The sequence below is a fragment of the Budorcas taxicolor genome, chromosome 2 (assembly GCF_023091745.1).
Source record: "Budorcas taxicolor isolate Tak-1 chromosome 2, Takin1.1, whole genome shotgun sequence".
Taxonomy (NCBI): Eukaryota; Metazoa; Chordata; class Mammalia; order Artiodactyla; family Bovidae; genus Budorcas; species Budorcas taxicolor.
In genome coordinates, this window is record NC_068911.1 from 42344701 (window position 1) to 42368337 (window position 23637).

The 23637-nt window shown below is 62.0% G+C and overlaps 1 protein-coding gene across 2 annotated transcripts; it reads right to left on the reverse strand.

The window, feature by feature from the left end:
• Positions 1-945: 945 nt before the first annotated feature.
• RAB40C (RAB40C, member RAS oncogene family) lies at positions 946-22953 on the reverse strand. Of its 2 annotated transcripts, none has more exons than XM_052658769.1 (7): positions 22780-22953; positions 21862-22080; positions 9788-9848; positions 9280-9340; positions 3633-3710; positions 3107-3329; positions 946-2663 (listed from the first exon to the last, which is right to left on the reverse strand). In XM_052658769.1, exons 2-7 carry the CDS (start codon positions 22001-22003, stop codon positions 2383-2385), a joined length of 846 nt encoding a protein of 281 aa, XP_052514729.1. In that variant the 5' UTR covers positions 22004-22080; positions 22780-22953; the 3' UTR covers positions 946-2382. The 2 variants fall into 2 exon arrangements, with proteins under 2 accessions (XP_052514729.1, XP_052514735.1); XM_052658775.1 differs by lacking the exon at positions 22780-22953 and adding an exon at positions 22636-22687.
• Between the last annotated feature and the right edge of the window lie 684 nt (positions 22954-23637).

The window sequence follows — 23637 nt, forward strand, 5'->3', positions numbered from 1 at the left end:
ATTCGGGGATGGAAGGGCCCTGGGATCAAAGCTGCCCTGCAGGAGGGGGCAGGGCTGGCCAGCCCCTTCCCCAGAGCAGGCTGCCCCCTGGGAGTCACTGTCCGTGCAAGGCTGAGGGGCTCTGCATCCAGCCCAGGCACCGTGGGGTTCTGCTTCCCTCCCAGGGGAGCCTCTTCCCCTGCTCCTTCCCACAGGCACAACTGGCAGGTCTTGGGGTCAACTCTAAATGCTTTCTGCTGGAGAGAGGCAGTCGCAGCACAAAGGTACCTGGTGGGCGGGGCCACCTGGGCTTGCTCTGGTGACCAGTGGTTGGTGGGAGGAGGAAGCTGATTCAGGGCAGAACTCTGCACTTAGTCCCCCCACCCCCTACCCAGGCGCCCGACCCCTGGTCCAGGGCTTTCCTCAACTGGCTAACGGTGGGTGCCTGCAAAGGGGGGGTCTTAGAGCCGTGATCACATGAGACAGGGATACCAGACAGGCTGTTTCCTTGGACTGATTTGAGTCTCAGTGGTCGTATGTGGCCCTACGTGGGGCCATGCGGTCCTAAGAGAGACCAAGGGCATCTAGGAACACCCTGAGGAGAGTCCCAGGAGAGCTTAAGAACAGCCAGGACCCAAAGGCATTGATTGGCCTGTCCCCCACAGGCCCGACAGGGAGCCCTGCTCCCGGCAGGTGGGAAGCCCCTCGTAGGCAGGGGCAGATCAGGGCCCAGGGGCTGACTGCCCACTCTGAGACCGACGGGAAAACATCCTGCCACCCCGTGTCTGACCTGCTGACTTGAGAGGCAGGATCCTAAGATCCTGGTCTGGTGCAAACACCGGGAGACACCCCAGGTGCGGAGGACTGAGCAGGACAAAGCAGCCGCCTGCAGTGCCATCTGCCAGCCAGCCCAGCCCGTGAGAGCCAGACCTTCATTCCCTCCCAATGCAGCCCAGAGACCACAGCTGAATTATGTTTACTGAACAAAGAGAAAACTGTCCCAAGACAAGCCCAGGAATGGTGCCGGTGTGGACAGCAGCGAAGGGTAGTGTTGACACGGTGAACGCAGGGCCGTCCAGCAAGTGTGGGCAGCAGCAGGGGTAGTGTTGACACGGTGAACACAGGGCCATCTGTTCCTTCCATCAGTCCAAAGGGGCGCCCGTCCACAGATGCTGCGGCTCCCCGGACTTCACTTCCCAGGACAGCAGCCCCCGGGGCCCCCACCACAGAAGTCCTGGTCAAGGGGTCACAGGCCAGGGAGGGGCCCATAGGCAGGAGGTAGAGTTGAGCACCAGTGTGACCTGTGGCCACGTCACCAGCCAGGCGGACGGAAGGAAGCCAGACCTCCAGCTCAGGCTGGCTGGTGGGTCCTCGAGGAGGGGCTCAGTGTCCACCACGAAGAAATGGGTGAGGAAGGTTCTTGTGACGTGTGACCTCACAGAGGGGTGAGTCTGGGTGAGGAGCAGCTATGGGATCCCACCCAAGGTCAGGAAACTGAAGCTGGCCATTGTAAGGTCCTAGAAACCCCGGGGCAAGTGGGACTGGCTCGGTCCAGACCTACCCCAGCCTCATGGCCCAGTGAGCACTGCCTGCCTATAAACAGCTCTGTGTCCTCAACTAGGAGAGAGACTGAGCCAACTTCACGTGGCAACAGGTACACATGGAACTGAAGGTGCAGAATCACAAGGCTGTCAGCCCCCGAGTAGGGAGAGGGAGCAGGGGAGGGATGTGGGGGTGTGCCCACTTCCTTTTCCAAGAAACCTGAGCCATGCACACTGCCCCTGGCCCTGATCCCGCGGCTCGGGACTCACGGGATGTCCTCCGAGGGCTGGTGGGGCCCTGGGAGCCGCAGCCTAGCGTCCTGGGACAGGCACGCCCATCACCGTGCTCAGAGGCCCACAGTACAGCTGGGGGTCCCTGGGACCCCTGCTGGCCCCCAAGGCCACACCCTGTGTGAAGTGCCCTGTTAGTTCAAGACTCGAGCCTGGATGGTGGCTCCCCCTTCTGGTCTCAGCCTCACCGCCCTCCCTGTGTCCCCAGGCTCACCCCCTCAGCAGCTGTGCGCTCACTGAGTGGCTGCACAGAGGCTTCCCTGCTGGTCCTTTAAAAATGTACAAAACGGGTGTGACATAAATAAGAAAGGGGGCCTAGCCCCAGTCCTCAGGCCATCGCCAGGCACAGCCTCCTGGGGGCCCTTCTCAGCTGCTCCTCAGTCCTGGCGTGCTCCACCACCACCTGCACAGCATGATCCCCACTGTCCTGTGCAGCTGGTCTGGCTGAGACCACTAGCCTACCAGGTGCGTCCCCCATGCCTCCCAGGAGGGGCTATGTGGCCAAAGTCCCTGGCACACAGCACAGGGCCCAGAGCCTGCCAGGAGCATTCCCAGGCTGAACCTCCCGCGGCTAGGAGATCTTGCAGTTGCTGCGTGAGCAGTTCTGGGGGGGGCTCTGCGGCGGCCGGATGGACTTGGACCGCTTGAGACTGTTGCCCTTGCTGCCGCCACCCCCGGCCCCACTGGCCAGCGAGTAGGAGCGCCCGTGCATCATGACGGCGTTCATGCCATTGGCCATTGAGAAGGACTTGAGGTGGCTCTTGATGGTGACGGGCAGCGGGAGCTTGTCGATGAGGTGCACGGGGGTGCAAGAAACGATGGCCCGGCAGCAGAGGTCCTGCAGACTGAATACTGCGGGGGTGGAGGGGGGGGAGGTGTCTGTCAGGTGATGAGGGGTCAGGTTGTGAGGAGGTAAGGTGGGGGGTCTTGGTGGCAACTGACAATGTCACGATCAGATGAGCACAAGTGACAGAGAAGGGGCTTGGGGACTGGGAGAGACGGTGCGCAAAGCTCCCAGGGCTCCTGAAGCCGAACAACCCCCACCCCACGCCAGGCAAGCGGAGAGCAGCCACCGGGCACCCCGCCCCCGTCTCCTAACCACTCCGCAGGACTCGGCGGCTAGACACCCAAGCCCGTCACCCTGGGTGGGAACAGAGCCTCCCTGGCCCCCTCGTTCGCTCTGCTCTGGTGGGACTGGGGCCTGGAACCTCTCCTCTGACTGGCGGTGGGACAGGTCAGCCGGCAGCCGGGCCCTCCCCGCAGGCCCCACCTGCAGGCGGCCGGCCCCGCCTCACCTCGGTTGGGCCTCCAGATCTTCTCCATGCCATGCCGCATGAGCACGATGCGGGACAGCTCCGTGAAGGACTCGATGACGTTGAAGTTGCACAGCGGGCTGACCTCGAAGAAGGTCATGCAGTTCTTCTCCGCGTAGGCGCGCGCCTGCTCTGTGGGGACTTGCCGCTTGAAGGCTAGGTGCAGCCGGTTCCCCACCAGGATCCGGGGAACTCCGGGTGCGTGCTACGGGGTGTGCAGGACTCAGCAGAGGCGCAGTGGCAGGATGCCCCTCTGCATCCACCCCCAACCCCCAGCCCCCAGCCCATGGGCCGGCCCTCCATCGATTCCGTGCTGAGGTGGGGCCCCTGGGGGCCCAGAACCCCAACCCACAGTGCCATAACAGCCAGCGGATGGGGACACACAGAACCTGGGCGTGGGAGGCACTGCAAGTGGGGGCCCCAGAGGCTCCCTCTGCAAGTGGGGGATGTCGGCCCACGTGTCAGGGATGGGTGTAGCCCGGAAGGGGGTCTGGGGGAGTGCACCTACCTCGTCGATCTCTTTGATCCACCGGTCAATGCCGTCGAAGGACCAGCGGTTAGTGATGTCATACACCAGCAGGATTCCCTGCAAGGCAAGTACGGGCATTACAAGGTCCAGGTTCCCATGGATGGACGGGGTCCTGATCAGGCTCTGCCCTGCAGGCCTCTGTCCCCATATGGGCAGGGCCAGGGGCACTCGGGCACTAGCCAAGCTGTCAGGTGGACACGCAGTTTACCCAACAGGCAGCGAAGTGGAAAATGAGCTCCGAACCTTCCTTCTGCATTTAAGGGGGGCTCTGTGCACAGGGCTCAGCTAGCCTGACCTGTCTCCTCACCACGGCATGCCCTGTCCACCGTCTGGGTGGGGGCCATCTGACTGTCAGGGACCTCGAGGGCTCGGTACTGCCTCCCTCCACGTGGGGAATCCACTGGGGCGGAATTGTAGTTTTCCATGTCTTTCCTTCAAGCACACTGTGTTACCCTACGTCGTCTAAAAATCACTCCACCTAAGAAAGGCAGGCGCACACAGGACTGCGGTGTGGGGCACTCTTCCTGGGGGAACCAGGGGGTGCTGAGCAGGTGTTTCTGAGTGATCCCACCCACACTTGCAGGGGACGTGAGTCCAGGAGCAGCTGCCCCGAGATCGCACAGAGGCTCTGCTGTGGGGACCTCCCTACCACAGCCCTCGGAGACTGCTACTCCGCCCGCCTGGTGGCAACCTCTCATGAACCTTGGAGTCCCAGGCTCACCCGTCTCTGGCCTTATGTTCCACCCCAAAACAGGCTCCGTGAGAACCACCCACTAGCAGGGCTCACACCCTCCCTGTGCAGGGAGTCGCCTTCATCTAGCCCACACCGGGAAGGGGAGAGTGTAGCCGCGATGGAGGGCACCCTCCATCTCAAAATGAATTCTGAAGCCTTTCCCCTTGAAACTGTGCTTCAAATTCTGGCAGATGAGGTCCTGCTAAGGAGCAGTGGAGACCGCTTTCACCCCGGCCAGGGTGGGGTGGGGGATGGAAAGCCTGTGCAAGGCAGGGTGGAGCTGCCGGCAGCTCCGGCGGAGCTGACTGCAGGGGGCACGCCAGGCCTGGAGAGGAGCTGCCCGCTGTGGCGGGGCAACAGAATCCAACAAAAGGCACAGGGACCAAGGTCTAGGCCATCCACGTCCAGTTTTAAAGATACTCAACACATAACTTCTCAAACAAACATCAACAAACAAACTAAACGTGCGGCCCCCAGACCCCCCGGCAGTCAGGCGGGCAGGCGACGAAGGCAGGGTGCACTTGCACTCACCCACGTTGCTCACAGGCACCAGACAGCGAGGGGACAAACATGGACCCCAATGCCACACATGGGCAGTTTCAGAAAACAGAAATACAAACACACCACACAGAACAGGCTCCCACAGACGTGACTGCCCGCAGAAGGGCTGGACAGGGACTTGCTTCCTCGATTATGCCTCCTGCGTAATGTTCACTTTTTGATTCGAGCATCTGTATTAACCTGTCAATGTTACATTTTACTCATAATATAAAAAGGGGTCTACTTTAGTACATCTTGTTAATAAAGCAGTTCTCCAAAGTGACCAAGAAGCTGGGGAGGGAAAGAAATTTTCATTTTGGTCTTTTTCTTTCCCCTCCAACAAATTATACTTTCAATTAACAGCAACAGTGGTATAAAAGTGCTCTGCTCTTTACATTTCTGTGCTTCACTGCAGATTAAGAGCAGCACCGGAGCCTTTGGGCATGTGACTGCGTCTCCACTGACAGCCCCATCTAGGCAGGGTGCAGCCCTGGTCAGAGGGAGCTTGGGCGCGTGCCCGCCGGGTCCTTCAGGAGGGGGAAAGTTCCTCTGGGGCTGTCAGGCCCCCATCTGGCCTGGAGCCACACCAGGGTGAGAGGCAGGGGCTGCCGTGCAACCAAAGGCCTGGCCGTGCCAGTCTGCGGGGTAACTGCCGAGGTGGGGGGCAAGCCGGCAGACACTGAGGCCGACCGGAAAAGGCCAGGGCTGGGCCTGGCACGCTGGCCACACAGCCCGAGGACTGCTGAGGCTGTGGGGGCCCAGGTGCTGGCCAGGGCTCGAAGGCTGAACTCCACCCTGCTGTGGGCACAGCTGCCCTGAGCTCCCGGCGGCGAGCGGGGTGAGCAGCAGTGCTGGGAGCGCTCCCGATGGCCGCCTGCTGGAGCCCTGAAACTGGAATATCCGTCAAGCCAGAAGCGCCGACAGGACATTTTCAGTGATTTCGTCCTGCCTTGTTAAAGCGTCAGAAGCTGACTGCCGTGCTCCAGAACCTGAGTGGACCATGCTCCGGGAGCACCGAGAGCAGTGGCGCTCCTCCACCACCACACCCTACTCCCAGGGGCACCTCTGGGGGGTCCTGGTTCCCAAGCCATCCAGTGCGCAGTGCACACTATTTCCCAGTCCCATCGGTTCTTGCCGAAGGTCTCACCTGACCGGACTCAAGGGGTCTTGGCCGGCCATGAGCAAACACTGTGCTTCGGTTTCCTGACTTGCAAGGGTAAGGTCAGCACTATCAGATCTGTTGCGAGATCCCCATCTCCACGTTTCTGTTTCCTTGTAACTCTGTCAGCACTAATTCATCCTCAGTGTCATCTTCATTATGAGCGAGAATTCTGCAGATATCCTCCCCCAGCCGCGCATTGATGATAGCTTCCCACTCAGTCCACCTGCCCGTTCCAGGAGGTTCCATGTATAAAACTTCAAAGAGGCACCGCCCTGGTGGCCCAGTGCCTCACTCTCCCAACGCGGGGGGCCGGGTTCCAGCCCTGGTCAGGGACCCAGGTCCCACAAGCCGCGCCTCACGGACAGCTCACCTCACCGGCAGCTTGAGCGGGCCCCAGCCGATCACACAGACCTCCCAAGCCAGTGCGGACAGGTGGGGAAGAAGAGGGGACCCGTGACATTTAAAAGCTCAAGCAAATGGAGAGAAGCCCATCTCTTGGGTTCAGGCTCAAGTGCACCCCAAGGCTGTCGAAGAGCCTCTGGCTGGTCTCCTAGCTGGCGCCAGTCTCTGCCTACCACCGCCACCCGTGTCTACCAGGTCAGGCTAATGACAGAGAGGTCACAGGACGAAGGATAGCGAGATGGCCAAACTGTGGGCAGGGACCAAAAGGACCACAGACTTGGCAGGAAAGACGCCTGGGACTGGGCACAGGTGGCTTCCTTGAGACCCCAAAATGGGGCTCCTGGTCACAGGACCCCTCCAAAGGACCTCCGAGTGAGCTGCGACCTCAGCCACAGGAGTGGCAAAGACATTCTTACTGTATTCTCCCCTTTTCTCTTAACTTTGGCTCAGCTTCTTAAGCCTCCACGGTAGAGACAGAGGCTCTGGTTCTGCCCCCCGCCCCAGTCACCTGCTGCTGTCTTTCAAGCGCTCACAGGAGTCTCCTAACCCAGAGAGGGTCCTGGTGAAAACCGCCCAGCACAACAGGGCCCCTCCCCACAGCAGCCAGACGATGGCACCAGGCTCGTCAGCGGGCACGGCTGCTGGGTCACAGGTGACGCACCTCATTTTGTTACAAATATCGGCGGCGAGCCTCTGAGCACACACAGGTGACTCAAGCTGCGAGAGAAAACCTCCCAGGTGTGGATGGGCGTGTACACCCTTGTTGCCAAGGTAGTTTATTGAGCTTACACACCAAAAAACATAGGGATTTCAGGTGCGACCTGTTCAATGAGTTTGGACAAACACACACCTGTGCAATCACCACCCGACCAAGGTCGGAGGATGGCTTTTCCAGTGAGTGTGGGGCTGAGTCACGCGCTTGTGGTACAGCGGCTAAGGAGCCACAGGCTGTGGCTGAACGCCCCTGCCTGCGCCCCACGGCTCGAGCACGGCTCTGCCCAGGAAGGACGCGCTGACGAGGGGAGCAGACGGACCGCACACCCCCACCCAGGCTGGTGTCCTACTTGGCACTCGCTGGAAGGGTGCATGTGCCCAGACCACTCACCTGTCTCCAGGAGACCAGCGCTTGGCTGAGCTCCCTTTGGTGCTAACTCAGCTGATCCCAAGCCCCAGCTCAACAGGACGCTGCCCAACCTGGCTCCCCCTACACACCCAGCCCGCGGGAACTGGCACAGGGGACCACGGTCCCCCAAGCGGGAGCGCTGGCCGCCTAGGCCACAAGTGGCCACCACAGACCTCAGCCACAGAAACAAGGGTCACAAGTCAGGAGACCTGAGGCAGAGAGAGCCTCCCAGGAAGAGACGCAGGAGTGCAGCCAGGGCTACGTCGGCGGCTGTGGGGCCTCCAGGGACTGCGCCAGGGCAGGAGGGCGACAGAACGGACAGGACCTGGGGAGGAGCAGCTGCTGATTGCACCCCGGGCCGCACGGGCCACGCTGCAGCCAGCGTGGGGCGTCGACCAGGCAGGAGACCCGAGGTCAGCTTCCCAGCTGGAGACCCACCCCCACCCGCCCCCCGGGCCGGAGGCACACTCAGGATCCATGACTGGTTCCTCCAGCCCAGAAGCAACAGGAGCATCTGGAACTAGCTCGGTCAGTCAGCATGAGTGACACGTCCACACCCGCTGCCCTGCAGAGAAGTGGACGCGGAACGTACTCCCCTCCCAGGCCTGCGCAGGCGAGCCCTCAGCCGACCTGCCTGCGCCTGTCCCCACGGAGCTGGCCTGTATTCAGGGGCCCCCAGAGCCTCCTTGCTGTCCCCCGATCGCCCTGTCCCCATAAACCGAGGTAACTACCCCCCCACCTCATTTCCTGTTTTATTGAAAAAGTAGCAATGGGTGCGTCATAAAACCGGGAGACATTCAAAAGCCACAGAAGACCAGAGACCCTGTCAGGAAGCCTGAGGCCTCAGGCCCCAGAACCCGTCCCCCCGTGCACGAGGGAACGCCCGTCAGAGCCCCCCAGACCAGGCCGTAGGACGTTCCTGGGTGCCGCGCTCGCCCGTGGTCCTGGGCTGTGGGGTGGCCCCCGCTCCTTCGTGTCTGCGCTGGTGCCGGCCAGTCTGCGGGCTGCCGGCTCTGACCGTCTGGGAGCAGCCGCTCCAGGTGGGACTGCCAGGCTAAGTAGGTCGGCAGCAACACCCTTGCTCGCACCTCAGCAGAGGCCTGCACAGCCAGGAGCCCTGCCGGGGGCTGTCCACCACACACCCAGCCACGGCAGGGAGCGGCGCTCCGGACGCTCCTGAGAGGCGCCTGCAAACGTGTCAGCTCCTGCTCGCCAAGCAGAGGAGGCCTGGCCTCCACTGTCCAGTCCACCATCGGGGGGCACACCCTACCTGGTCAGAGCCTGGGCCCCCCACAGGTCTCCTGAAGCCAGTCCCCTCACGAAGGCAGTGAGTGGGCAGCTGGTCTGTTCACACAACTGCTGCTTCCCTCCATGCAGCCTCAATCTCACACTGACGGTTGGCACGCAGGCCACCATGAGATGCCCAGGACAGACAGGGACGAGCAGGCCCCCAGGAGCCCCCGCACTGCACACAGCCCAGCCCCGGAGCGCCTCCCTGCAGGCCCGCCACCACAGCCCGTGCCCGCCCTTCTGGCATCTGCAGCAGCCCTTCCCACAGGGCTCAGCCCTCCGTCCAGCCAGCTGGTCCCGAGCCCACAGCTGCCGCGCTCCGCACAGGGTGCCACAGCCCTGCGGACCCCCTGGAGGATGGCCACGTGGGTCTTACCTGTGCGCCCCGCGAGTACGACCTGAAGATGGTGCAGAACCGGCCCTGGCCCGAGGTGTCCCTGAAACAAAGTTGGGGGATGCGACCCATGGGAGCCCACCTGCGTGAAGGACCCCGCCCCTCCCGCTCTGCATGCGCCCCGCAGACCTCCTTGGGCCAAACATCCCGGGAGACTGCCCTGTGGGGCTGGAGAACCCAAGTGCGGGGCAAGTCACACACCAACTGTGAGGGTCTGCAAACACCCTCGACGTGGAGTCCGGGAGGGGCAAGGAGGGAAGGGCCGGGGGCCCCTGGAAACACGTCTTTACGGGCGAAAGGGAGCCAGGCTCTGCCGGAACAGGCAGCCCTGACCTTCTGGTCTCTGCATCACATGCAGTCCCATGTCTACACGGCTGCTGAACTCGTGGTTTCCTTAAGGACCCGACTTACTCCGCCCTGCTCCCTGGCCCCGGCAACAAGGGAAGCACAGCGGCACCCCCCAGGCGTCTCGGTGCACAGCCCAACTCACCAGAGCTCCAGCTTGACCCGCCGGCCGTCCAGCAGGATGGTGGTTGTCTTGTAGTCGATCCCTGCAATGAAGCAGAGGGCGGGTGAAGGACTCCCGGCCGGGACCCGGTCTCTGCAGCCCAGAGACAGGGCTGCAGCCGAGGAGCCCAGCGACCTCAGTCACCCAAGCTGGCCACCCTCCTGTCATCCCAGTGGCCCAAGGGGGGTGCCAACGCTCCAGCCAAAGGGAGGGTGGTTGGTCTCAGCAACGGCCACGTCACACGCTTCTCAGAGCTAATGGGTTTTCTGAGTTCCTGGGTCCACCCAGCACCCAGGTTCTGTCAACTGGAGCGTGCCTGGAGCACTGTTAATGACAAAGCGGCCTCTGAAATGCTGCTCCTCTGGGGAGCTCTCAAAGAGCCTCTGCTGGCCACGCCTTTACTTTTCATTTTTTGACTACTTTAAAAATTGAAGCATAGTTGAATTACAATTGCTTCAGCTATATCGCAAAGCAATTCAGTTTTATACGTGTATCTATTCTTTTTCAGATTCTTCTCCATCGTAGGTTATTGTCACATATTGAATTTAGTTTCTTATGTTATACAGCAGTTCCCAGCTTGTTACTTTCTTATACTTTCATGCGGAAAAAGCTAAGTAAGTCCCATCCCTGGCAGAGGCAGGGACAGTGCTGGCCGCATCACCTCACACCAAGACCTTCAGCTGGCGTCCGGAAAGCTGGGCCCTTCCTCCTCCTCCCTGGAGCCTTGAGTGTCCAGGTTCTCGGCTGTTCACAACACCTGCTCCAGGGAGGCTTGGAAGTGGGCATTTTCCATGCAGATCTGGCACGTGGGCAGAGTCCACCACAGCGCTGCACGAGGGGCCTCTGCCCCGAGGGCCTTCCACCCCACTCACTGCTGGCCACGTGTCAAAGCCTGGCTCCCACCCATCAAGATACTCAGCAGAAGGAAAACACAATCCACAAAATAGGACGTGATAAAACTTGCGTGTATCTGAAAAAGGACCAGTATTCAGAAAACAAAGAAATCTTACAACTCGATAAAAAGAATCCAATTAAAAAGTGGATCAAAGACTTAAAGAGACGTTTCTCCAAAGAAGATATGCAAAAAGCTAATAATCACATGAATTAGGGAAATGCAGATCAAAGCCATATGAGACGCCCCATCACACCCATCAGATAGTCATTATCAAAAAGGCAGAAAACAAGCAGTGCTCGCGAGGATGCAGAGGAACCGGACCCGCGAGCGCTGCTGGTGGGGCCGGGAGACGGGGCTGCCACCAGGGGAGACAGCACGGCGCTCCCTCAGAATTAAACTCAGCGTCACCACGGAATCCAGAAAGGCCATTCAGCAGGTATGGATTTGCACACGGATGCTCACTGCAGCACTATTCACGACAGCTAAAAGGCGGACACAGCCCCAGTCTCTAAAGATGAAAGACTGAATAATCAAAACGCGGTCCATCTGTACAATAAAGCACTATCCCACCTCAGAGAGGAAGGAGAGTCTGACACATACTGCCAGGGGAATGAGCCTGAAAGACATTCTTATGCTCAGTAAAATGGGCCAGACACAAGACAAACCCTGCCTGGCCCCTTCTGCGAGGTCCCTGGAGCATGAGCCTCAGACAGTGGACGGAGAAAGGCTGCCTAGGGCCGGAGGTGGGTGGGGAGAGGTGCTCAGCGGGGAGTCTCAGCTGGGAAAATGAAAAAGCTCTGGAGATGCTGGGAGGGCCACTGAACTGTACACCTCAGATACTTAAAATGATAAATTTTACGTTGTGTATATTTAACCACAATTTTTTTCAAGACGGAAGAGAAGATTCTCCCACACGCACTCTCTAGCTAAAGAAACGGTGTCTCCACCGTCTTTCCTGTGCATTCACCTCCCCTCAACTGTCTGCCGACAACCCACTTTCTTAGGTGGGAACTCCTGGAATTCTCTGTCAAATAGGGAGCTCAGATTTGGCTCTGGACGCCTTAGAGGGTCCGGGCTCTCTGGCTGCGTGAGCCAGACCCTATGAAGATAGTGCTGGACACAGCGATCCCAGGAAGGGCACAGACGCCCACCCTCCAGGCAGTCACCTCTGTGGGCGCTCAGCCCAGTGGGTGCTGGCCACAGGGACCCACCCTGAGGCTGCCCCCACGAAAAGACTGTGGCCGACTTGGCGCCAGGGCCCAAGGGCCAGCCTGGAGTTGCAAGGAGGAGAGGGTGCCCAGGGAGGGCCCAGGAGGAAGCAGGGCACAGGGCGCCGCTGGGGAGCAAGCCAGCCTCCGTGGCCCTGGGGCAGTGCACACGGGCACCTCACCCATCCCCTGCCTGAACCACGCCCAACTCCTTACTCATGACTTCAACTCCAAAGAGAACAGCCAGTCCCCAGCCTTCAGGGCCTCTGCTGAAAGCACTGCCAGAAGCCCCAGAGAGCCCTGTGCGGGCAGGCTCGCAGAGCTGGGTACAGGCACCGCAGAGGGACCAGCTCCGCCTTCCCCGCAGCAACCTCCCCATGCACAGCAGCTGGGCCAGACGGTCCACGGACGGGAACCAGTGGGATTCCCACCCAGGAGCCCGCCCCAGGGCCGGAGGATCCTCAGGGCAGACAGCGGGGTCCAGCTGAAAACGGCCAGGGGCCCAGCTCTGCAGAAGACACAGGAAGCCGGCAGACTGACACACCCCCTCCGAGGTTCTCAACAACCTCATGGAGGGGCTTCCCTGGCTGTCCGGGGGCTAGGACGCTGTGTTTGCACTGCAGGGGCGGGGGTCCCATATCCCTCGGGGAACTTAGATCCCATGAACCACACAGCGTGGTTAAAATACATCTCAAGTATGCTCTTCAAGCTTACCCTGCTGCTCACCCACCCACCCCCCAAACCTGGGCAGAACTGTACAGTGTGCGTTACAGACTCAGAAAACCCAGACACTTGAGTGCAAAGGGAGGCCCGCCCGCAGAGGCAGCGCCTCCTGCAGGGACAGCGCCAGGCCTCACAGCTTCCCAGCCCGGACTCCCTCTGTGGCCTCAGAACCTGTCCCAGGAGAACTGCAGTCCCCCGCCCATCCTCGAGGACCAGCAGCTTCATGGGGTGCATGTAACACCTGGTGGGCACAGAACACCACCAGTCCCAGCTGCCAGGGGGACACAGGGGCTGGGCAAGGGCACCTCACACACGGGGAGGAGTCCCCACAGGACCTGGCCGGGGGCCTGGGACTGCAGACACTCCTCCAATGGACACAGGGCTCAGGAGGCCGCCGGGGGCCAGAGCAGGCCTGCTGTGTCCTCACTGGCCCCTGGCTGCCCAGGCTTCAGCTCCGCGCCTCCTAAACGGCCGCCCCTCTCTCCTGGGGGCTCACGGGAGGTCTGTCTGCTGCTCCCCAGGGCTTCTGAGGGGGCGCAGTTCACCTGACGCGGCGGCCTTCTGCATGCCTCACTCCGCCAGGCCCCGGCCACCCCGCGCGGTCCCAAGCCAGGAACTGCAGCCTGAGCGCTGATGGCCACCCCGCGCCCCCACTGCTGCTGGGTGTTCACAGCTGAGACCCCACCCTGACATCGCGTGGGCTCCAACATTTCACAGGGACGTTTCCACTTTATGAATCATAGGAGCCTGTTGTTCAGAACCTAAACGAGAACTGTCCACAATCTCAGAACAAGTCGCATTGTGCACAGTGATACCGCCCCCAGGCCCATCTTCACCATCACCTTCTCAGCGTCGCACGCTTGTCCCCAGGCACTGACTCACTCAGCCACAGCCGCCTTACGACATCACCCGCACCCCTTCTTCCTGCTTCACGTCACAGATGTGTGTGCTGCACTGACGAGTGTGGGCAGAGCAGGTGACCCACTAATTCCACTCCTTCTCAAGGCAGTCAAGGGGATGCTGCAGAGACCTGTCCAGAAGGGCCGACGCCTGGGACCCCGCTCCCCCGCAGACCCTGCATCCCCTGGCCCAGGGGACCTGTCCAGCAGGGAGGTGCACAGCCCGGGAGGCAAGGAGTGCCCGACACCGATGCTTCCGCCCTCCCCAGAGGTGCCTAGAACAGGGTTCGGAGGAGGAGGCAGGCCACTCAGGTCCCATCCTGGCAGGTGCCCACATCCTGGTGATTGGGGAATCTATCGGGCACCCCTCAGGCCCCAACAGCCACCGCACCAGGGGCTGGGACTGCGTGCACAGACACACAGGAGGAAGGCCAGGTGGCCCCAGCTACCAGGAGAACCCCCCCGACCCCGGGCCTTCGCAGCCTGGTGGGGCCCCCGCGGCCCCAGGGCCCTCCTGTGGAAGATGGCCTGGTGCGGGGGCCACCCCCCTCGGGCCCTTCTCCCCGCAGTGCAGCAGGCGGTCCTCCCTTGGGACCCACATTTCCCACATCTGTGGGCACCAACGCAGGACAAAAGACCCCAAGAACACCCACCTTCGCTCAAGCCCTGGGAAATAACAAGGTCAGCAGGGTGAAGCGGACAAGCAGCATCAGTTCTCAGCTTTAGCCTGCGCACAAGCCAAGATCGCGGGTGTTCAGAAGCCCAAGGCTCTGCCCTCCCTGGGAGCAACAGCTTTCAGGACCAAGACCACCAGGCACAGCCTGCCTGACCCCTGGGGGCTGGGGGGGCATTTCCCATGCACCAGTCCAGGCTAAGCTCAGACATGTCTGCAGGAGAGCAAGGAGGGTTGCCCCACCCACAAAACAACCTGCCAGCCCCGCTTCCATCCAAAGTTTAGTCTTTACGGAGGAATCGGCAGCTCTAGTGTATATCCACCCAGGCACTTCCCAACAAGATGAAAAGCCACAGGACAACTTGTTAAAAATTCATAACAGTGAGAAAAAAACGAGTGATAAAGACTGGGTTAAGAACGAAAGAAAAAATGCTGATCAATGCCTCCCCTTGCCCCTGACTCCCGGGTGTGGAGGGGCTGCCATCAACCCGCCATCCCTGCGCGGGAGGAGCTGCTCTCCCAGCGCGGCCCCCAGACCCCTGCTCCCCTCCTGGACCCAACACGACGCCAACGCCCAGCGTCAGGGTGCTGCCGCAAACCCAGACAGGCAGCTGCTGCTCCTCAGAGCTACTCCTTAGGGAGGGAAAACCACATCTCGCCAAGTTCCCAGAGACAGACAAAGGCAAAAAAGGCCTAGGTCCTTGCGGAACCAGAAACAGCGTTCAGCAACAATGGCAGACGTGCAGAAGTGCTGGGGGCTGTGCATGGCCGTGCAGGCGGCGCCAGGCCAAGTGGTCCTCCTGACACACCTGACCAGCCCTTGCACACCCTCTCCCTGGGGGCGGGGGGAGAGCAAGGCCTCTCTCTGCCACGTGCCTCCTTCCAGGGCACGCAGAGGGCAGAGGAGGGTCTCCCGCAGTGTGGCGGGCCCTCACAGGTGGGCACAGGCCCCAGTCCTCCCGAGGGCGAGGGGGGCCAAGCCTGCTTTCTGCCCCTCAGAGAAGGGCCCAGTGATGATGGCCACTCCACGATCACACTGCACAGACAGTCCTGCGGCTCCATGAAGCAGGAGGCTCCTGAGGAGAGGCCTGTGCCCAGGAACGGAGGCTGGGCACCGCCGCCGACAACACTTGAGCCCAGCAGGCCTTCGGCCTGGCCCACGAGTGTGCAGAGCCCTGAGGCCCGGATTCCTGCCCAGGGACAGGTACGTGGCGCTTTCTGGTCGGCTCAGAGCTGAAACAATTCCGCAGACTGGGACTCATGGACAGCAGGCATTTATCTGCCGCTCTCTGGAGGCCAGGAGACCACTCAGCGCGGGGGATCCAGCATCTGCAAGGGTGGCTGCCCACCATGTCCTCGGGCGGAAGCAGCAAGGGAGCCATCCTGACCAGATCACCTCCCGAAGGCCCCACCTCCTAACACCATCTCCAGAGTCAGGTGTGAGCATATCAACTGCGAAACACCCGCCCAGTGCTGGCAGGGGCAGAGACACGAATGTGCACTCCACCGACCAGCCTGCAAAAGCCGACCAACACCAACAACCCGAAGACCTTCCGTAGGGCTGTGTGGTCCTAGTCCTGGAACCTGAGGACACGCTTCCCACAGGGCGAAAGGCTTGGCTGACACGATGGGTCCCGGGCCTCAAGAGGGGAGAGGACCCTGGGCTCTCCGGCCCGATGTCATCGCGAGTCCTCAGAGGTGGGCACCCCTGGACAGTGAGTCTGACAGATGCAATGGAAGGAGGGCCCTGCCCTGGCTCTCAGAGTGGAAGGGGGGACCTGGTGAGGAGCGCAAGTGACCCTGAGGGGCTGGGACAGCCCTCTGTCCACAGCAAAGGAACAGGGACTCAGCCCCACCTGACTGACCGCTGCACCTGCAGAGCGATGAGACAGCGAGGGATGGCAGAGGGAGCAGCTGGGGGACGGGCAACCCGGGCGGTGGTCTCAGGGAGCACCCGGGGGATGAGTGACCGTGGTGATGGTCTCACGGAGTGCCCGGGGGACGGGCCACCGGGGCGGGGGTCTCAGGGAGTGCCTGGGGGACGGGCGACCGGGGCGGGGGTCTCAGGGAGTGCCCGGGGGACGGGCGACCGGGGCGGGGGTCTCAGGGAGTGCCTGGGGGATGGGCGACCGGGGCGGGGGTCTCAGGGAGTGCCTGGGGGACGGGCGACCGGGGCGGGGGTCTCAGGGAGTGCCTGGGGGACGGATGACCGGGGCCAGGGTCTCAGGGGGTGGGTGACCATGGCGGGGATCTCAGGGAACACCTGGGGGACAGGTGACCAGGGCAGGGGTCTCAGGGAGCGCCCGGGGGACGGGTGACTGGGGCGGGGGTCTCGGGGAGCGCCTGGGGGTCAGGTGACTGGGGCGGTGGTCTCAGGCTGTTTCTAGTAACAACCCGACAGGGTCTAAAACCCGGCTGCTGGGTGGATTTACCAGGAGGTGGCCCTCAGCACGGTGAGCGTGGAGTGCGCACAGCCCTCACGCCCTCCCCGTCAGGCAGAAACTGCACTGTCTGCTCCGGAAAGCTGCCGGGCGGTGCCCACCCCAGCACTCACCACACCCCTGACAGAAACACGCGTGCTCACTTGCCAAGACACATGTGAGAATCTGCACACCAGCACCCCTCAGGGTGACCCAGACATGGAAACCCGCTGGTCGAAACGAGAAGACAAGAGAGGCCAAGTCGTACAGCTCTGCTTACAGAAGTTCAGGAAAGAGAAGCGGACCGGAGGGGGCGTGGGATGGGGCAGCTGGGGCCTGAATCACACCGTGATCAGGGCCACCTGCTGATCTGCTGACCACAGAGATGTTCTCAGCACAAGCACGACGTGCTGGCCCCAGGCCCGCCCTTCTCCAGCAGCGCAGAGTCGGAACCATGGGTGCAGGCGGCAGCCTGTCACAGGCCTGGAAGGGATGGAGCGGACGCCCTTGCACGTGGGCACTCGGGCTGGGGAGCAGCTCCAAGGAGGTCGTGGGCTGGTTCCCTTAACACCTTGAAAACCACATGAGACCAAACCAAAGCAAAAGCTTTCTGCTGTCAATGAAGAACAAACCATGTTTCACACACAAAACTTCCATTATTTAAAAAAAAAAACACACAACACCCTACTGATAATCCCAAAACTCAAAGGTGACCATTAATGTTCTTGAGTGTTTCAGTCGACGATTCTGCCCTTTGTCTTACTTACAAAGACTTGACGAGATGACACAGGCTTCCCTAACCACTGAATGTTCACTCACTATTTCTCCACACCAGTGTTTTTAAAGGCTCCACAATATCTCACCCTACCAGTTTCCATATGTCCTCGCCAGATCTGTGAGCTGCTTCACGTTTTTCATTTTTATTTTTTTTTAAAAAAGGAAAAAAGCTTTGCTTTCCTGCAGATGTGCCCCTTAAATTCCTCAGGGTGGGTGCCTCATCAATCGTGGGAAGCAGGGCTCGTCCACGTCTGGACACAGGCAGCAGCACACCTGGCGGGAAAGCAAGCATCCTCTGACCCGGGCTGTGCTGAGCTCATGGGCGAGCACCCCATCCTGCTGCACCTCAGGGGTGAGCATCTTCCCACGTCCTCTTCACCAGGACCTCCCCCTGAAGACTACGTGTTGCCAAGTGCCAGAGAGGAAAACACTCCCAACGACGACAGCATGACCAAGTTGCTCCCATTGTCAAGGGATGTGGGTGCTGCTGACGCGGTCGAAGTCAAATCACCGCAGCCCCATGGTGTGTGTGGTGTGTGTGTACACACGCATGCACACCTGCAGCTGACAGGCCTCTGCGGCCACGTCCCACCTGAGCCCTGTGCTCAGGGACACACCTCCTCCGGCCCAAACCGCATCAGCGGGAAAATCAGAGTCCGGCAGTTTGAGGATAGACAACATTGGACCCAGGAAGAGAGGGGGGCCAGACGGGGGGCAGAAGTGCTGAGCCACCGCAGCCCCGGGGCAGCGCAGGGCCAGCTTCTGGACCTGAACGCGGCACCTCAGTGCCCCTCAGATGGACGTCTCTGCGTTTTCAGGCCTGCATACCCCATCTCATGCGCCTATCACCATCCCTCCCCATCCCTCCCAGAGAGGCGCACACAGCCCTCGTCCGCAGGCACCCTCCCCACCTCGGACCAGGTGACAGATGACTGCTCCCAGGGAAGGCGCAGGCGGCTGTCAGCTCAGCTCACGCCCCCAAGAACCGCCCTGGTCCAAGGACATCTGCCCACTGAGGGGCCATGGTGCCATGCTCAGTCTGACCCACAGAACACACCAGGTAGCCTTTCGGGCTCACAAACCTGTGTTTATCACCAGCCAAGATCTCTGTCCAGGGGCTTCCCAGGTGGTTCAGTGGTAAAGAATCTGCCTGCCAATGCAGGAGACCAGGGGTCAATCCCCGGGTCAGGAAGATCCCCCGGGGAAGGAAATGCTGGCAACCCACTCCAGTATTCTTGCCTGGAGAAGCCCATGGACAATGGAGCCTGGCAGACTACACCCCATGGGGTTGCAAAGAGTCGGACACAACTGAGCAGCTAAGCAGCACAAAGACCTGTGTCCAGGGTTGACACGGACTCCTCTGCCCAGATCTGCACCTGCTGTGGGCAGAGAGCTGGCCACTCCCAGGGCTCGGGCCTTCCCCGCTCTGCTCTTCCGTCTGAGGATGGGCATCTTCTGCCACACCCTCTGCACGCCTTGATTCAACTAGGCAGAGCCCGCCCAGGATCCTGGAAGCCTGCCTGCCGAGCAGCCTCCCCGTGTGTGAGCACATCCCCTGAGCGCTCCTAGTGGTGCCCACCGCCCCCATCGGGGCCGGTTTCCCTCACCATTGTTTCCAACCCCCTGCTTCTGAAGGACGCATATCCACAGTCAACAATGATCTGGATATTCCAACCTCCACAGAAGAAAATGGTCCACCATGGACACCAGAACCTGCTCATTACTACCATATTCTGAATGTGACTGAGAAACCTCAGTTACCACCTTACACTCAAGGGTTGAAGTTCACCTTTCCTGCATGCCCAGTTGCTCATCCCGCTCTTTGTGACCCCGTGGACTGCAGTCCGCCAGCCTTCTCTGTCTGTCGAATTTCCAGGCAAGAATATAGGAGTGAGTGTCACTTCCTCCTTCAGGGGACCTTCCAGACCCAGGGATCGAACCTGCGTCTCCTGCCTTGGCAGGTGGATTCTTTACCACTGTGCCACCTAGGAAGTTCGACTTCACTTTATCCACTTCTACTTCCCAGCTCGTTCCCAAAGGGCTGTGAAGTCCAACTTCCCATCCTGAGAGTGACCTGTGCACGGTCTGACAGTCGCACGCAGTTCCAGCATGCTCTCCAGAGCGCCCAGGAGCCCAGCGCCATCTGCCCTCCCTCCTGCCTTCCTTCCGCAGCTTGCTCCAGGTCAGGGTGCTGGACACTGACACGTTCCCCATGTTCTCCAAGCGACCGAGGGATGATGTCTTAACTGATGTGGTCCTGGGCCCTGTGACACCCTGTGAAAGGCGTGTCCCCCGTACTAAGTACTGCCCACGCCCAAACCAGGCAAGTGGCCAGCTCTTCAGGGAGCAGCCACTGTGCACCTGGTCAATTCCTGGGATGCACTGCAGATATGAAGCGCTGCAGCCGGGGGCTGTGGTCATCGGGGAGAAGAGCCAGGCCCAGGCCCAGAGTGAAGATGCAGCCAAGGGTGCAAGCACAAGTGTAAGAAGGGCTTGCCGCTGCAACCTCACCCCAGAACCCGGCACCCAACAGAGGGAAGGCAACCCCGATATCACCTAGCTCCAGACTGAGGTGCCCAGGAAAACACAAAAGAAGAGACTGGGAGGGGCTGGGTGGTAACCGTGAGCCCAGGGTGCCATAGCAGGCTGCTTGCTGTGCCTCCCAAGGGCAAGTCTCCTGCCAACACCGGGGACAAAGCAACAGAGAAGACAGCAGGGGGCACACCCCAGCAAGAGAGCTCCAGGATGCAGCTTCCCTCGGGTCGGCACTGAGGACGGAAACCAACCTCCCGGCCCCAGAAACAGCTGGACCTGTCCAGGGACGCAGCAGCGCACTCAGTCCCAGAAACAGGGAAACAATCGTCAGGGCAGACCCCGGGCCGGCCACCTCTCAAACCAGCTCGCCCCTCCGACCCCTCCATCTCTTTCCTTCCTTCCCCCACACCCCGGGCTCAAAGGAGGCGTGCGCCCAGCAGCACTGACGCCAGGTGCAGACAGTGAGGACAGAGCTGTGCCTTTTCTTCAGCCTGCCAGGATGTGGGCATGTCACCACGACGTGTCTTCCTGCTGCCCCTAACCCTGAAGACTCTGGGAGCCAGGGTGCCACGGGTGGAACTGCCCTCTGTGAACGGGAAAGGCCCGAGAGGCAGCCGAAGGCTTCCAGCAGCGTGGACAGCGTCAGAGTGGAGTCTGTGGAGCCCTGGGGAGAAGCCGCTGGGCCGCCGGCGCCTCCCTCCCGCCAGCCGCCACTGTGCCAGCAACTCCCAGCGGCCGGTCCACAGGAGCCAAGTCCTGCCGCAGGCACGGACCCCTCCCCTGGTCCCATGATGGGGTGTTAGCAAAAAGGAATCTGAGCTCCCAGGGAGCGGGGAGCGAGAGGACCACCAGTGAGAGGCTCCCTTCAGTTTCTGGCTGACCCGTGCTGGCCCAGGTCACTGGGAGTCCCTGAGTCCCTGCCGTCTCCACGCCTCAGGCAGCGCTCCGCCTGTCACAGGGAGGAGGCGGGCCCCCTCTCCACCTGTGGCTGTGTCCTCAGCGCTCACCACACCCGGCAGGAGGACCCTCGGCAGCAGAGGTCTCGTCCGAGGAAACCTCTGCTGCCCTGATGGCGCCCTGGCCTCGGGATCTGCCGGATACACACCACCAGCCTCCCTGGGCATCGGCTCTGGGAAGGTGACTCAAGAGTCCACCATCCGCACCTGGAGACACCCAGCAGTGGCGGTGGAGGCCTCCCGCTGGCCCTCTAGCCCCTGAAACGAACCTGAGGCCCTACACTCGCTGAGGCTGGGAGCATGTGCTTGGGGAGGTGAGACAGACCTCAGCAGGAGGGGGTCCGGCCAGCCCAGGTAACCCTACGACCCTGACTGTCCTGAAAGGAAAGGATGGAGGAGCAGCGTCCAGTCTCAGCGGCCACAGGCCAACAGGTTAGTAAACAGCCTCGGCAAGAACCCAAGACACCAAGAGTATGGAAGACGAGGACGCCAAGAAGCAGAATTCCTCAGGAAAGACAGCCTTGCCGGGAGCACGAAGGTCCCGGGGAAGGAGCGCCAGAGCCTGGGAGGGGCCGCGCTGCCCCGTCAACCGCGGACGCTGAGAGAAGCCCAGGCAGGTGCGAGCGATGCGTATGTGCCGTGTTTGGGCCACACGTCCGGGAACGTAGACAGAACGTTTAATCCCCTCAGGAGCGCGCGTTTTCCTCCAGCACAAGGTGCTGATGCTCGGAGCCAGGAGCCAACCGCCTTCCTCTGAGGACACCCAGGTGTGCACTTCTGGAGCGGCGGCGCGGCCAAAGCAAGGAAGGCCCTTCTTCCTCGGAGGCCCGAGACCAAGCCTCCGCCCCAGGGACGCCGCGGGCCGCGCCGGACCCCGGCGAGCTAGGGCGCTGCTCCCCGGCCCCCGCCCGGCGCCGGCCCCGCGGCCAGGCAGACGCGGGTCGCCGGGCGGCGCCAGGTGCCGGCTTACCGTTGCTGTAGGCGTACGGGGACTCGGCCGCGCCGTCCTGCAGGCTCTCCAGGATCTCGCCCTTGCCCACGTCGCTGTCGCCCACCAGCAGGAACTTGAGCAGGTAGTCGTAGCTCTTGACCGGGCTGCCCTGCGTCCCCATCGTCGCTCACGCGCGCGCGGGCCTAGCCCGCATTCCCACGGCGCCGCGGAGCCCGGCGGCGGAGGCCTCCGGCCGACCTGCGGGCGCCGGCGCGGATGAGCGGGGCCGGGGGACGGCGAGGCCGCCCAGCCCGCACCTGCTCCACCGCCCCCACCGAGCCTCTTCTCGCCTCAGAGTCGCCGCCGCCCCGCCGCTTCCCGCAAGGCGCCGCTAAGCCCCGCCGCCCCGCCCCGCCCCGCGCGCCGCCATTGGTCGTCCGCCATCCCCGTTCCCACGGCCATTGGCCGGCGGCCACGTCCTTCAGCACCACGGGCACCCTAGCCCCTGCCCCCGCTTCCCAGCCTTCGCCGCGAGACCTCCGCGCGCCCCGCCCCGCCGCCGCCCCGCCCCCGCGCCGTCGCCGTCGGCCATGCCCCGCCCCCTCTCCGCGGCCATTAGCCCGAGCGCAGGTCCATCACAGATGCCCCGCCCCGCCGCTTGCCAGGCCGCGCGGAGAAGCCCGCAGGTGCCCCGCCTTCCCGCCGTCGCCATTGGCCCTCTGCCGCCCGCTTTCCCGGAAGCACTGGTCCGCCTGCACGTCCGTCACAGCCCCCGCTGTCCCCGCTGCGTCCCACGGAGCATCGCGGACTCACCGGCAACCCTGCTCCCTGGTCCCACGGCACCTCGGCCCGCCCTCCCCTTCGCCACTGGCCGCCGCTGCAGACCCTCCCAGAGCAACTGGACCGCCCGCACATCGGTCTCGGCCTCTGAGCCCGCCCCGCTTCCGAGATGCTCACCAATCAGGAGCCTGGAGCTCCAGGTTGTTTGCATACGCCCCTCCTTCCGCATACGGAGTAGGACGGAGGCCGTTCCCAAGACGGGGTGAGGCGGCTACGCGCGGGAGGACTGAGGTCTCGGGAAAGTCGCAGCCGCTGCCCCCACGAAAACCTCGGACGGGACGGAGCGGCCCGCCTGTCTCAGTGCCCTCGGAAGCTGCGCTCTCCGACAAGGGGGCGTGGCGCGGAGAGGGGAGCCAATCGGCGCTCGGAGTGGCCGCGGGAGGCGGGACTTCCGCTCTCGCGTGGGCGCCGGGGCGGTGAAGTACTGGATGAGGAGGGGGCGGGCCCAGAGGATCGAGGAGGGCGGCGGGCAGCGGTGAGGAGGGGATGCTCGGGGGCGGCGAGGGGACGCGCCTGTCATGGCGGCGGCGCAGGGCCCCCAGCGCAGCAGGTCCGCTCCTGCCCTTCGCCTCTGGTTTTCCCCTGGCAGGGCGTGCAGTTAGCGGGGCTCCGATGGCCCGACGCTGCGAAATGGCGGGCTCATTGCGCTGGTTTTCCTCCGGCTTCAGAGAAGATGGCACTGCCGGCTCGGAGCTGGTGTGACCGGGTGGGGGCCCCAGGAAGAGGGGCAGGGCGTGGGGCTCTGAGGTTTGACCAGGGGGCCTCCAGGAGGAAGTGACTTTGGGGTTGTTTACAGGATGGATTAGAAATGCGTGTAAACACGTGTGAAGATAACAGTTTTACTCTTCGAGATGGAAAGTAAAGCAAAATAATACTCCCCATTGGATCGGCAACGTCACATGTGGGCCACGATGTGGGGAACAGCTCTTTGGGAGGGAGGTTGGACAGCCTGATAATCCCGTGTCTTGTTTAGCC

Coding starts and splice junctions, on each gene's coding strand:
- RAB40C (XM_052658769.1), bottom strand. CDS start 22,003: ATGGGGACGCAGGGCAGCCCGGTCAAGAGCTACGACTACCTGCTCAAG. Junction 9,849..21,861: donor CCCGTACGCCTACAGCAACG/GTAAGCCGGCAC, acceptor GCTTCATTGCAG/GGATCGACTACAAGACAACC. Junction 9,341..9,787: donor CGGGTCAAGCTGGAGCTCTG/GTGAGTTGGGCT, acceptor ACTTTGTTTCAG/GGACACCTCGGGCCAGGGCC.